This window comes from Aricia agestis, chromosome Z, assembly GCF_905147365.1.
Source record: "Aricia agestis chromosome Z, ilAriAges1.1, whole genome shotgun sequence".
NCBI lineage: Eukaryota > Metazoa > Arthropoda > Insecta > Lepidoptera > Lycaenidae > Aricia > Aricia agestis.
The window spans coordinates 36,775,613-36,791,472 of NC_056428.1; the positions used below are offsets into that span (position 1 = coordinate 36,775,613).

The 15,860-nt window shown below is 35.2% G+C and overlaps 1 protein-coding gene across 1 annotated transcript; it reads left to right on the forward strand.

Annotated features, from left to right (window-relative positions):
* The first annotated feature begins 8,842 nt into the window (after window positions 1–8,842).
* LOC121738941 (succinate dehydrogenase cytochrome b560 subunit, mitochondrial-like) lies at window positions 8,843–15,646 on the forward strand. Its single transcript, XM_042131227.1, has 3 exons — window positions 8,843–8,929; window positions 13,361–13,569; window positions 15,341–15,646. The coding sequence occupies exons 1-3, from the start codon at window positions 8,871–8,873 to the stop codon at window positions 15,631–15,633; spliced, it is 561 nt and encodes a 186-aa protein (XP_041987161.1). The 5' UTR covers window positions 8,843–8,870; the 3' UTR covers window positions 15,634–15,646.
* The last annotated feature ends 214 nt before the right edge of the window (window positions 15,647–15,860 follow it).

Consider the following 15,860-nt stretch of genomic DNA (forward strand, 5'->3'; position numbering starts at 1 on the left):
TAAAGCTTAATTTCACTAATTGAGAATCTTATAGCGAGTTTCTCTCAGTTATTAGTATTCAAATTTATATTTTATTGAAATATCTTTGGTATCTTCTATAATTATGATTGTTATTAAATAATAATTAAATTGATCTATTGATTCTATTGATTTGCAGCTTTCGTTTCGACCCCGTGATTTGAATATGATGAATAGCCCAAAAATAAGATGACCGTCAGCTGTTGTTCGATTGTGCAGTGATATCTGTAAAGGAAATAATTTAAATTAATTTAAGCCCAAAACTTACATAATATCATCACAGAGCTGCACTGTGACACAGTTTTAACTAGTACAGCTCCCAACGATAACAACTGAATTTGCATTGTGATTATCTTAAATGTGTCTTATTTATAAGTTTTAAATCTTATATCTTTAAACGAGCAATTCTTAAATATATATACTAACTATTTGACCGAGCTTTGCTCGTTATTCGATAATACACGAATAAAATGACATTTTCTAAAAATGATTCCTAGCTAGATCGATTTATCACCCCCGAAACCCCCTATATACTAAATTATTATATTATTATTACCACAATAAACAGTTAGTTCTGTCTACAAGTATCATCCTTGAGGTGCGGAACAATTTTTTAGACGATATTGTAGAATTTGCTACGAGCCTGACATTTTACATCCAAAGCGCTACGTAAACTGTTCTACAAGTTGCGTAGAGCCGCGCCGTAGCAGCGGAGACTACGACGCTTGAGCTACGTCGCGTCGCAGATTAGAGCAATACTACGCGTATGTCTACGCTCTGTCAGTGTCTACGATATACAGCGTGTAACAAAACTAAGTGATAATACTTTAGGTTGACCCCCCTATATAGAAATTGCTGCGAAAGTAGCAGCGTTGAAATAGTAACTTTTTTCACCTTTGTATGGAATTTATGACGCGGGGCTGCTTGTCCATTCGAATGACAAACATTTTTGCTCTTTCAGCGCTGCTACCTTCACAGTGAACCCTATATACGGGATACATACACACACTAAAGTATCATCACTTAGTTTTGTTACACCTTGTATATTAGTATGTTCATGAAATCTATACTACAATCATGTAAAGATAAAGTTTGTTTGTTTCTGATTGCTTCTGAAACTATATTAACCGGTTTTGATAGCCACAGGTACGAAGTAGGCCACAGAAAACGACAGGCAAATTTTTATCGCGGTTAAATCTTTTTCGCATACTTATACGATTGGCGAAATCATATTTTGTATTACTTTTTTATAAAAATAATAATATACTTACTTAACACAATTTACAAAAAAATATCGTAAATTATGTAACCAATTAGTAGCAACAAATAATTTAATACCTTCATTAATGATAAAATATTTTACATAATATTTTTCTCACAGATAATTATTAAAAGATTAAAATAAGATAAGCTGTATTAAATATATTTTTGTAGAGTTGAAAAACAGAGCCCGACAAAAACAGAGAGCTTACGCGAAGTGTTTTTTTAATGATAGAAAAAAATATTATATTTTCTATTCATTACATAAAGTTGATATACCTAGCGGAATAGAGAAACAAAGGCCTGAGCAAGATGTCACTATCAGTAACATTGCGTGCTAAAAAGAGACGTGTGATACATGACAGCAGAACCAATTTTGTTCATCTGTTTTAATATTATAAAATATGTGAAATTGTAACGCTGGATGTTTGTAACGCTTTCACGACTTGACAATTCATCATGAAACTTTGCACACACACTCTTGGAGGTATCAGAAGTAACATAGGATACTTTATATTAAAAAAAAAAAATAACCAAAACTAAAAAAAAAATGTTCACATGGACGCGGACGAAGTCGTTGTCAACAGCTAGTATTATTTAATCCAGCGTGAAATACGCCTAGTTTCATAATAATAGCAATGCAATTTGCACGGCTACATTTGATAATATTATATAATTATGTTAGTCAGCCACAATACCCACTTGGTATTGCGGCTGATTAAATGAGCATAATAATACCTGCATCTCCGACAAAATTCTTTATTGCGCGGGAACTTTAATTTTTTCCGGGAATTCAATTTTTTGGGACGGGACTTCAATTGGACTTAAAGACTTCAATTATCTCCATACCCAGCAAAATCAGTTTTTTTTTTAATATGAAATAAGGGGGCAAACGAGCAAACGGGTCACCTGATGGAAAGCAACTTCCGTCGCCCATGGACACTCGCAGCATCAGAAGAGCTGCATGTGCGTTGCCGGCCTTTTAAGAGGGAATAGGGTAATAGGGGAGGGTAGGGAAGGGAAGGGAATAGGGGAGGGTAGGAAAGGGAATAGGGTAGGGGATTGGGCCTCCGGTAAACTCACTCACTCGGCGAAACACAGCGCAAGCGCTGTTTCACGCCGGTTTTCTGTGAGAACGTGGTATTTATCCGGTCGAGCCGGCCCATTCGTGCTGAAGCATGGCTCTCCTAGTTCAGCGGTTTTGGCTTCAAGAGGTAATTATAGACAGACACACAGATAGAAAGACAGACAGACGAAAAAGACAGAAACACTATTGCATTTATAATATTAGTATATAATAGATATTATTATCTAATCTTATATATTTAAACGAGCAATTCTTGTATATATATATCCCACACCCACCGCCCACGGCCTGCCAGCACGCAGAATTATCAGAAAGGGTTGTTCAGGGAAGTAGCTAACGGAGTTTTAACACAGCTGAAGCTACATGACTGATTTGGTCGTCAGCTCTCCGTCGATACTACTGATAGATCTACATTACTACTCAATAGTCAATACTCTGAATAGATCTAAACTCCTCTGCCGCGAGCGCACCCCCAACCCCGCCTTGGTAGCAGCGCCCACTTCGAAACGGGCGTAAATCGCAATATTTTAATTTCGCCATAACTTCTAAACCAAACGTCCAATTTTAATCAATCAAAGACCAAATATTGTCTACATAAACTGTACTTAGAGATGAAATAATTTATTTTGATAAGGATTATTAGCATGAGTAAATTAAATGCGTTTAAATGTAGTCCAAAAAAAATCAAGATTTTTAAATAAAAAAATGGTAGTTGTGCCTCACTTGACATATATAGGTATAGTGTGTCACGGACATTTTTGTAGATATTTGTAAGATCTACATTTATTTAGAACATTGTATGGTTCTATATTTTATAGTTTAGGCAGCGTACGCTAAATAAGTAAATTTTCTGGTTGTTTCCGAAAAACTGAAATATCTTACGGAACCCTCTATTTTCCAAAATAAAAAGTAGCCAATGTTACTCGTAAATAATGTAGCTTTCGAATGGTGAAAGAATTTTTTAAATCGGTCCAGTAGTTTTTGAGCCTATTCATTACAATTAAACAAACAAACAAACTAAATTTACCTCTTTATAATCCATACTAATATTATAAATGCGAAAGTATCTCTGTCTGTCTATCTGTCTGTCTGTCTGTCTGTCTGTCTGTCTGTCTCGCTTTCACGCCAAAACTACTGAACCGATTGCAATGAAATTTTGTACACAGTTATTCTAGAGTCTGAGAAAGGACATAGGCTACATTTTGATGTGGGAAAATATCTTATTTCCATGAAAATATCGATGAAAATTAATGCGCATTGCGCGTGGCCAGCGCTCATCCCGGGGGTCCTGGGTTCGAGTCCCGCAGGCGGAACAAAAAGTTTTCAATGTTCCTGGGTCTTGGATGTGTATTAAAATAATATTTCAAAAATCTTAAATATATTTTATGTATAATATTATAAAAAGCCAAAAATATATCGATGCAATGAACATTTTAGTTCTAATACGATTCAACAGATGGCGTTTTATTTTTTACTTCATTGTAACATAGAACTAATCATACTTATTAGTTATTTATGTTTTTGTTCATAGTTTTTAATACGTTAGAATATTATGTTTAATAATATTATCATATTATTATTAAAAGGAGTTCGAGTGTACCGTGTTGGCCTATATTCCATCCAGAAAACATATCAATGCAATCAACATTTTAATTCTAATATATGAAAACAGATGGCGTTTTAATTTTTACTTCATTATTGTAACAGAACTAATCATACCTACTTTATTATATTATGTTGTTTTTATTCATAACTAGCTGTTGCCCGCGACTTCGTCCGCGTGGACTTTAGTTTATAGCGCGCGGTGTCAACACAATTTGTGTCAAATTTAAACACTTTTTAAAACCCTGGTAAGTGGTACCCCTCTTAGGGCCGCGCTACACCGGAATGGCAGCGCTGAAAGGGCTCGCCTCGCTGCTGCCATTCCGGTGTAGCGCGGCCCTTAATTAATCAAAATACCCAAAAGCAGCTGTGCAGTGTGTACATAATCTATACTAATATTATAAATGCGAAAGTATCTCTGTCTGTCTGTCTGTTTGTCAGTCTCGCTTTCACGCCAAACGCCAAACTACCGAACCGATTGTAATGGAATTTTGTATACAGATAGTCTAAAGCCTGAGAAAGGACATAGGCTACTTTTTTACTGGAAAAAAGGGTTGTAAGGGGGTGAAAATGCGTAAATTTGTTCAAATTAAGTTAGTTCCAAAAATTCATAATAGATGGCACCGTGCGTCTTCTACATCACGCTGACGCTTGCTTAAAAGTCTTTCTATAAGAGGTGGTATCATCTTACATTTAAGTTTTGATTTTTTTCGATTGTTATATCTATTCTACGGTATTAAATAACTCAGTACTTTATCTGTGCAGTGACGTAACCTTAAACCTATCAATGATAAATAGTTTATGGGTAAAGTTGTGTAATTGGGGGGCTAAATAAGCTTTAAAATTTGGCTAAAATATAAAATTTAATATAAAAAAATGAAATACTTATTGTGTGCACACTGCACAGCTGTATTGATTTAATTATTTAATGATTGACCAGGGTTTTTTTATAAAAGCTTTTGACACCAATTTTGTTGACATCGCGCGCTATAAACTGAAGTCCACGCGGACGAAGTCGCGGGCAACAGCTAGTATTATATAATAATGTACAGGAGCATTGTAAGAGGATTACCTGGCTTATACTGAGTCTGACTTACTACCTGTAGCGTACCTGAGAAACTAGATTAGTGTCTAAATAGCAATGTCTCATTATGTGTATTATGTTGACATAGTAGAAGGGGAACTTACATAATTATTAGGCTGGTTGTAGCTCGAGGTATAGCCGCCAAACCACGCGGTCAGGCAGACGCATATAAATCCAAACTTAATATATATACTCTGTTTCAATTCATTTTTTTTTTATCTAAATTTATATAACTCAAAGGTGACTGAGTGACTGACTTAGTGATCTATCAACGCACAGCCCAAACCACTGGACGGAGCGGGCTGTTTGGCATGCAGGTAGATGTTATGACGTAGGCTAAGAAATGATTTTGATCAATTCTATCCCCAAGGGTATAAGATTAAAGTTTGTATGAAACTTTGTCAATTTTAAATCGATCGGGCTGAGACTTTGATACCTATATTAAAAATGATACTTCTTACCGCGAGCGAAGCCGCGGGCAAAAGCTCGTATTATAATATATAATATTAGTATAGATTAAAATCTCGGAATCGGCTCCAACGATTTTCATGAAATTTAGTATATAGGGGGTTTCGGGGGCGATAAATCGATCTAGATAGGAATCATTTTCAGAAAATGTATTTTTATTCGTGTTTTATCGATAATCGATAAACTGAAAAATATGACTCTTCCTGACATCTATTGGCGAATAATAATACTATTTTGCGAGCAACTACGTTTTAACGACCAGCAGATGGCGTTATTAAGTAACACGAAGTCAATGAGTGTTTGCTATACCGAGCAAAGCTCGGTCATCCAGGTACTATATACTAATATGATAAATGCAATAGTGTGTCTGTCTTTCTATATGTGTGTCTGTCTGTCTATAAATTACCTCTTGACGCTAAAACCGCTGAACTGATTTTTTGGGTATGGAGATAATTGAAGTCTTTAAGGCCAATTGAAGTCCCGTCCCAAAAACTTGAATTCCCGGAAAAATGTAAGGTTCCCGCGCAACAAACGAATTTTGTCGAAATTGCGGGCGTCATCTAGTAAAAGGTTTATTTTAATGAAGCACACTCCAGAGCTTACATCCTCAACTATACGCACCAAGACAGCCATAACAAAATTGAATTTTCATAATATGAGCAGAAATTTTCCTGGATGCAGACGGCAGTGCCTCAAGCTTTGATCGCATTGCCAATCTGATATTAATATGATTTTATTTCAATGAAATTTGCTTCGTTCATTTGCTATTTTAGCTATAATAGCAAAGAGGCGAAGCAATTTACTGATATTTCCTATTAATGCTTTAATACGGCCTCCTACAAGCGATTACAAATGTGTACAGGGGGATCGTCTACGACGTTCACGTTTGACGACTTAAGATTTCTGCGAACCAATTAAGCGTTGTATAACTACTTATAACTATACGGAGAAAACTATATTAAGCCCGAATAAAATGTTGAAGGAAAATCTTATCAGAAATATATCAACTAATGAGAAATTACTTTTCTAAGAAAATATGAACTCATTACCCTAGTCAGGACTTATGATAAAATAAATAATAATAATAATAAATAAATATCATACTTTACTAAAATATGATATTTAATGTACTGTAACTTGTTAGTTGAAATTCATGTTCAATTTATGTCTGTCTGTCTGTCCGTCTGTCTGTCCGTCTGTCTGTCTGTCTGTCTGTCTGTCTGTCTGTCCGTCCGTATGTCACAGCCACTTTTCTCCGAAACTATAAGAGCTATACTATTGAAACTTGGTAAGTAGATGTAGTCTGTGAACCGCTTTAAGATTTTGATACAAAATTGGAAAAATTATTGAAAATTTTAGGGGTCCCCATAGTTACAACTGAAACAAAAAAATTTTTTTTTCATCTAACCTATGCGTGTGGGGTATTTATGGATAGGTCTTCAAAAATCATATTAAGGTTTAAAGTATCATTTTTTTATAACCTGAATAGTTTGCGAAAGAGACTCTTCTAAAATGGAAAAATGTGTGCCCCCCCCCCCCCTCTAACTTCTAAAGTAGGGGCATGATAAGTCTAAAAAAAATATAATATGATGTACATTACTATAAAAACTACTAACGAGATCTAGCCAGTAGTTTTTTTTATACGTCATAAATGGTAAACCTTAATTTAACTTTCATTAACCCGTCAAACATAATATAATGATCGCCGTCAGTCTCGACTTGTAATAATTTACTATTATTTATTCAAGAAATGCACAATATCAATATAAAAAGTAGCTATTAGCCAATTCACAGACCTACTGAATCTGCATATAAAATTTGGTAAAAATCAGTAAAGCCGTTTTGGAGGAGTACGGTAACTAACGGTACATTGTGACACGAGAATTTTATATATAAGAAGCAATAAGAAGATGATAACTTTGTAAGAAATCTATATATAGGAATATATAAGTAATGTAAGAAATCTATATATAAGTGCATTCTGTAAGCGTAGTCAAGAATTGCCATGTTTAATCGTTTAACGATATAATATAAAGCTGGACACATACATAAGTTTTTCATGTTCGATTTACTACTGTGGAATTTTGATTTGGAATTCCGTGAGACGAGCGCAAACGTTCGTTTTTTTTCACTCGCAAACTTTGTACGTTTCGAGTGCAAGCCAGCGCGGCTTGCACTCGAAACGTACAAAGTTCGGAGTTCATCCTGCTCGGAAAAAAGGGAAAGTGTTAAGGCTGGCCGCATACACGGGTTTTCCGTATGGCGTGCATTCAATTTCCGAATTTGTTTTCCATATTGTGAAATCCGAATGCATGGAATTAGTCGGAAATACGTTAACTGACGCACACGTCCGTTTTTTTTCGAACGGATCGAATTCCGCACGTACGTTTGGAGTGCAAGCCAGCGCGTTTGCGCGTGAAAAAAACAAACTTGTACGACAGACTCACGGAATTCCGATGCACTACACGGCCAACCTAATTCTACATATTTTTGAAAATTATTTTATTGATATTAACCTTTAACCATTGGTATTAACTATTAAATAATTGACTGGATTTCTCAAACCACTTTTTTGCACGGCAAGGCTGAAAACTATCTTATTTTTTCAAGATATCGTTTTCATTTTTGATTTTAAAAGTAAAGTAAAAAGTAGGGATAGGCCCAAATTATAAGCGTTTATAATTTGGGCCTATCCCTATGCCTATCCTTATTTTTTTTAAATAATTATTAGTTTCTAAGAAAATAAACATAAATAGGCGATTTCTTTTTGTATTATTTTCCTAAAATCGTGTTAATAACACAATTTTAGGAAAATAAAACAAAATCATGTTTTAAGAGGTTTTTAATGTGTAATATTGGTAGGATATTAACCTCATATTAACCATTAGAAATTCGTTACCGTGCACAAGTGTGGGAAAGTGATGCAATATCCAGAAACGTGCTCTTTTGTGTTCCCTCCAAAACTCCATCGAAAGTTTCAGTAAAGCGTCTACCACTGTTGATCCTGGCGACTCAGGAGTTGCAATGGTGGGAATGTGTGGTGGGCCTTATGCCCAAAAAAAAAAAATAAAGCATCTACCACTTTAGTGAAACGACCAACTTGACTTCTTGACTGTATTGACTTTATACGTCTTGGACATTGACTAGACTTTAGACCTGACTGATCCGACGATATAGAAAAAAATGTATGTTTTCCCATGGTTTTCCCGCTATAATATTATACTCGACACTGGCCATGGTTATATATCCGAAGTGCCATTATAAGAAAAAAAAATACATCGGATATTGTCAAAATATAAACTTCAAAGTAGTTTTGTTCTCAGTTAAAATTGTTTGGTAATTTATTGCAAAATGTCTTATCTTATTAAAATTATGAGACACTGCACCTCGAGCATGTGGAGCAAATCAGGGTAAAATTATCAATTTCACTAGAATTTGACTATTCCTCAAAAGTAACAGAAATGCGAATGTTTAAGATTGTTATGTAAGCCATGTCGGTATACCGAAGAGGTCACCTGTGTACTGTGCAGTTATGCCTGCGCAGGTGTTTCTCGAAAGAATTGATTCGATTTTGCGCCGGTCGCCTGCGCAGGCTCAAAATCTGCACAGGTCTATTCCCACACACATTCCAGTCTACCTGCGCAGGTATATCTTCACAGTTCACAGGTGACCATGATGGTCTACCGAAGAAGTGCACCTGTTATTGGCGCTTATTGACGCATTGAAAACTACTCTTAGGGTGAAGCCAAACAAGCGTAATTTTGTAAGTATGAGTCGCAGAATTTCGGTCGCATCTTTTCATACAAATCATGACTCAGCTACATACAAAAGTTTGTATGAAACTGAATGCGCCAGAATTTCTGCCAGCCGAAATTCTGCGTCTCACAACTCACAAATTACGCTCGTTTGGCTTCACCCATAAAATGCAGTTAAAATTCAATATTTCTAATTGATTAGCTGAAATAGGAAAAATAAAATGCAAGATTACAGTACTTACTGTATATTTCGAGCATTCTCATAGTAGGTAATAAGTAACTTTAACAACTAAAATATGGATGAATGTCTGAAATAAATAATTTGAATTCGAATTGAATAAGACATGTCCTTTGCATTTCATCAAGAAATTCAATATCGGATTCGGTCGCAATAAAGTAGCTAATGGAATAAATATTATGTTACTCAAAATTGATGTGATATATTTTCCGTTTATTTGAAATGCATGTTTCATAGGAGTACCCTTCCATGTGCTTTATAATATCTTTCGTTTATATATTGAAATTATATATGACTATTATGAGGTATTAAGAACAGGCAATTAGGCTCCGACGAGTTCTGTGCTAATTGCAAATGCAGTATAATATACAGTATAAACTATATGTACATAATATTCTTATGAGCTGAACGTTCCTGTACGACTACGACACTAGATTAGAATATTCGCTACAAAATTCAGGTCATCTATATCGTATTTTTGATCACATTTATATTAGTTTGGACATTTAGTTGACCTATTGACACAATTAAAGTAAACTAGAGATCGCCCAATGGTCGAAATTCAACCTTAGTTACAACGATATTAGGACTACTACCGATATTTTGTTAAAAAACATTGACTTTATCATATTTTTTTCAACTCTTGTCTCTGGGACTCAGCTGATCTCAGACTGGCCGTGTCAGCATTGTCTACTAGTAGCTAAGATTCAATAAAAAAAAAACTATAATCCATTTTTAATTTGTCATCTTGTTGTCAACAGACTTCAACCATAAAATATAAAAGAGTATAATTCGTATGTATAGGCTTGTCACTCAAAAATCTGTAATTTTTCCTAGTGTGTGTGTTGTAGTGTGTGTAATGTTTTATTTGTTAAAAAAATGTATGATAAATGCATAATTTCAAAATAATATTAGCTCGATGCACTCCTTCACCATGTAAACTATAACTGTGCAAAATTTCATTCACCTAGGTTTCCCCGTTTTTCGTCAAAAGGGATACAAAGTTTTTTGCTCACGTATTAATATATAGATATTCATTTTGGCGGGCCCGCTTTTGCTAGAAATTTTTTGGCAAATAAAGTTGGGTCAGCAAAACATATTGCTCTATTCTTAATCCCAATTAAAAGTCAAAATTCGAGTCCCTCTATATTAGCAGGGGAGGGGAGGGTGCTACTTGTGTAGTCACTCGAGCGTCATGGAGACCTAGTAGGTTTTTTTTACATTGGGTAAAGCTGATAAAAAAATAATAAGAGCGTTTTTTATTTTAGCTATGGGTTCAGAAACTGCAGCCATTTTAAAGTTTTGAAAAAGAAAATATATAAGACTATAAAAAATATATAAAATATAGGACTAAATCATTATATCAAATATAGATGAGTCTTCAATACCTGATGCACATTGCACACACCTTTACAGGCAATACAACATTAATTAATATTATAGTGTTAACAGCAACATGCAAAATTACAATAAATAATGTTTTTAAAATTAGTTATAAATTATATTATGAGCATAAATTAAAAATAAATAAATTATAAATTAAAATCTGAACAAATTACATATTAATAATATTTTAAGAGCAATACAGCATTGATTCAGGTAATATTATACAAATTATTCAATTTCCATTTTTTTACAAAATTTTATTTCAAGAGACTGTCGCAGGAATTATGACGTCTTAAGAAATAATAAAGTCAATATTGTACCAATAGAATATCAATAGAAAAGCTAAAACTTATAATTCAATATTTTATTTGAGGTCGAATTTCGACCATTGGATGATCTCTAGTAGGTACTCGTAAAATCCTCAATTGTGTTATGATATCAGTTGTATACGAGCTAGAATTTAAAAATAATTTATACCATACTACATAATTGGGGAGGGGCAGAGGGGATTTCGGGGCAAGCTCGAGCGTGTTCGATTAAGCTTGTACTAGCTATTTGACCAATAAAACACGAATAAAATGACATTTTCTAAAAATGATTCCTAGCTAGATCGATTTATCGCCCCCGAAACTCCCTATATACTAAATTTCATGCCGGAGCTGATTCCGAGATTCCAATTATATATATATACAAGAATTGCTCGTTTAAAGATATATTAACATACTGTATGGGCTTCCGACATGTGTCTAGTTATCATGGTATAAAAATAAGATTTCTCACGTGGTGGGTTTTTTAAATATTGAAATGTCATCGGATCTGTCAGATTAAGATAGGGGTGTTTAGTATACCCCAAATAAGCTTCCATATAAAGCACTGACGATTCAAAGGTTAGGTAAGCCTGTAGGGACATTTTAAAATATAAAAAATAAAGCTTCATATTTCCCTAACTAAGCTTCGCAGATATTTTATTTTGCACTAAACTAAAATATGATTAAGTCCTTGTTGTCTAAAATATATTTATAATTAACGTAAATAAGCATTTTTCTCGATATATTTGCTTTTTCAAAACTTTAAAATGGCTGCAATTTCTGAACCCACCGCTAAAATAAAAAACGCTCTTATTATTTTTTTATCAGTTTTACCTAATGTAAAAACCTACTAGGTCTCCGTGACGCTCAAGTGACTACAAAATTAGCACCTTCCCCTTCCCTACTATAAGTATGAAAAGGTCTACAGAAAACTCCGCGATAGTAGATGTCTATCTCATATGGATATCCCACAATATTATTTTTTTGTCATTTACTTTTTACTACAAATAATGGCTAATTTTCGAAGCGATTTTAAACCAATACGGCAATAATCCTTATTCAATTAAATGCTATAAATACATTATTGATTTAATATAGATTTATATGACCCTTTACAGCATGACCCTTTACAGCATGATTTAAATGAATATTTTCGAAGATATTATAGATTTAAAAATTACGGGACGTAGCTTTTGCGACGGGACAGACCAATGCGGGCCACTCCACGGGAAGTAATAAATATAATGTTTAGTTGTAGTATAGTTATACTGCAATACGTCGAAATCTTTTGTATAAAATACACTATTCAATCGTTTTTAGGGTTCCGTACCCAAAGGGTGAAAACGGGACCCTATTCATGAGACTTCGTTATCTATCCGTCTGTCTGTCTGTCTCCAGGCTGTATCTCAAGAACCGCTATAGATAGAGTTCTGAAATTTTCACAGATTATATAAATTGGTTGCAGCTATAACAACAAATACTAAAAACAAAATAAAATTAATATTTATTGGGGGCTCCCATACAACAATCGTGATTTTTTTGGCCTTTTTTGCTCGATATCAATAATACCAATAAATAATCAAAATATACGTGGGAGAGCCATGCTTCGGCACGAATGGGCCGGCTCGACCGGAGAAATACCACGTTCTCACAGAAAACCGGCGTGAAATAGCGCTTGCGCTGTGTTTCGCCGAGTGAGTGAGTTTACCGGAGGTCCAATCCCCTACCCTATTCCCTTCCCTGTCCTCCCCTATTCCCTTCCCTTCCCTTCCCTTCCCTCTCCTATTACCCTATTCCCTCTTAAAAGGCCGGCAACGCACTTGCAGCTCTTCTGATGCTGCGAGTGTCCATGGGCGACGGATGTTGCTTTCCATCAGGCGACCCGTTAGCTCGTTTGCCCCCTTATTTCATAAAAAAAAAAAATACCAACAGGTAGGCACTTGATATTTTCATAAAGGCCTTCATTATATGTCTACTTCTATATTTAAGAATAATAATAAAATAAAATAAAAATTTAAGGGGGCTCCAATACACATACACAATTTTTGGCCTATTTTTGCTCTATAACGGTATGGAACGTAGAATAGAGTCCAATTTTTACCCTTGAAGTGCGGACCTTAAAAATTGAGATGTTACTTTAATTTTGTATTTCAGATTATTAGCTCCTGTTCAATTCAGTGTCATCAAAAGATATGAGTGTAATACTCCAAGCCGTCACGGGGTGACATATGAGCAGTACAAGAAACCGCCTCCGATGAGCCATGATGAAAAGAACATGTGCCTGAACAGGCCCATGTCACCCCATGTCACTATTTATGCCCCGACTCTGCCTGCGATGACGTCTATAGTCCAGCGTGCGACGGGTAAAGCTATTGTTTTTATAGCCGGTCCACATGGCGCGTTACGTCGTCGTTTAATACATAGCCGGCCACGCAGTCTTAACGTACCGTCGTCGCCGCAACGACGACTGACGACTGACGACGCACATTCGCGGCAAGCATTTTATCGAAACATCGCAGCTCCCTATCAACGCACCAGCAACTGAGCGCTGCCGCTCCGACGCGATTTCGCAACGAGTACAAACAACCCTTCTCGCTTCGTATTGGGGGCTGCTGCCGTCATGTGCGCGTTGCGTCGACGCAGCGCGCCGCGCCTTGTGAACACTTTGGTTATATTTTTTTGTATGTAAAACAACGCAACAGCAGCGCTGCGTCGACGCAACGCTGACGCAACGCGCCATGTGGACCGGCCCCTCTGTTGGTTTTTGTCGGGGAAATAAAACGGGGTACCTAAAATCATTTTTCTTTTTCGTTTGAGTGGTTATTATAATCTAAAAATTTGAGCTTCCGTTTAGTCGCATTTTTGGGAACAATTTTTAGGGTTTAGTAGTCAACAAGGAACCCTTATAGTCTCGGACGCACCCGTCTGTCTGTCCGTCTGTCCAGTGTCCGTCTGTCTGTCTGTCCGCGGTTTTGCTTAGAGAATATAAGGCCTACAAAGCTGTAATACGGCACGAATGCACATCTTAATGATGCCGACAAATGGTATATAAAATCTTAAAAAAAGTTTTTTTACGGTACCACACATCAATGCAGGGGTGATTTTTTTTTCGTGCCCACCCCACCTTGTGCAGTGTCGTTGGATAGGTTTCTTAAAAATATTATGAATATTCAAAGATCATTTTCCGATATAGGGATCCATTCGTGAAATATGAAGTTTTAAAGTGGAAAAAAAGTCCAATGTCCCCACAGCTAAACGGTTGCTTCTGGAAATTTGGAAAAATTCACGGCAGTAGGAAATATGCTGAATTTAAAAGGAAAACTATTACGGCTAAGAAGACTTCATAAGTTATTGTGTAATAGTTGATCAACTAAAAAAATGTATTCATAGAAGTACAAAGGAACTTTTCGTCCAAAGTCCTTTGAACGTAACTGAGATGATGTTGTTAGTATTAGTAGTGTAAAGCACGTTATAAATGTGCATTTATTGACCATACAAAAAATATAAAAAACTAGCGGTACTACGGAACCCTATATTGCATGTGGCACGACATACACTTGGCCGGTTTTATTTATTGTAAAAATACTTGCTTTGTTCAATAATAATTGTCTTATTGGTTAGTAAAAATACCTACGTAAAAAATACGATCTCCGTTATTTACTTGTACCTACGCGTAATAAAATACACGGAAAAAAATCAAGTGTATATTATAAATAATATTTTAAATGTCTGGAATTATAATTACTAGAATTATAATTAATAGAGAGAATTGCCTAGTTAAATTCCATAAAAAACGAAATCTATTTTCAATTTGACAACAGCCTTCATTCAACCATAAATAAAAGAGTTTTATAGGCTTGTCAATCAAAATCTCTTAGTGTGTGTGTTGTACTCTGTATAATGTTTTATTTGTTAAAAAATGTATGATAAAAGCATAATTTCAAAATAATATTAGCTCGATGGATTCCTTCACCATATAAACTATAACTGTACAAAACAATCACCTACGTTTCCGCATTTATCGTCAGAAGGGATCCAAAATTTTTCGCTCGTATTTATATATAAATAGCTAGTCATTCAACCAAAAACCTTTTGAAACATGGTCGTACATTATCCTATTCGTGTGATTTCCAGGAATTATGCTCTACGGATACGCGCTCCTTCTCGCCGGCGGAGCCTTATTTCTACCCAACGGTATTGAGACCTACGTCTCCATGATTCAAAGTCTAGACCTTTCTGAGAACTGCATCCTAGCAGCTAGAATGTTAATAGCTGCGCCATTCATGTACCACTACTTTATCGGCTTGAGGTTTATAATGTGGAATGCTGGTAAGTTGCTGTCTATGAAGCAGATATATGCTACAGCTTGGGTCAGCATTCTAGCTGCCATCATTGGCACCGTATGCGGAGCCTACTATACAGTATAATAATTATCTACTTGTTATTAAACGATCATTGTTTGCATATTTTTGTTTTTACACACCCATTTTAACTTCATGAGATATTATATAGAACTTTCATATTTCTATCAACAGGTTAAAGTTTAGTTGCAAATTATACTTTGTTGATAGAATTTTAAAAGAAATTTCATGTTCTTTTAACACAACAACAATTTTTAAACAATTATCAACTAATTACATGACTGTGTAATTAG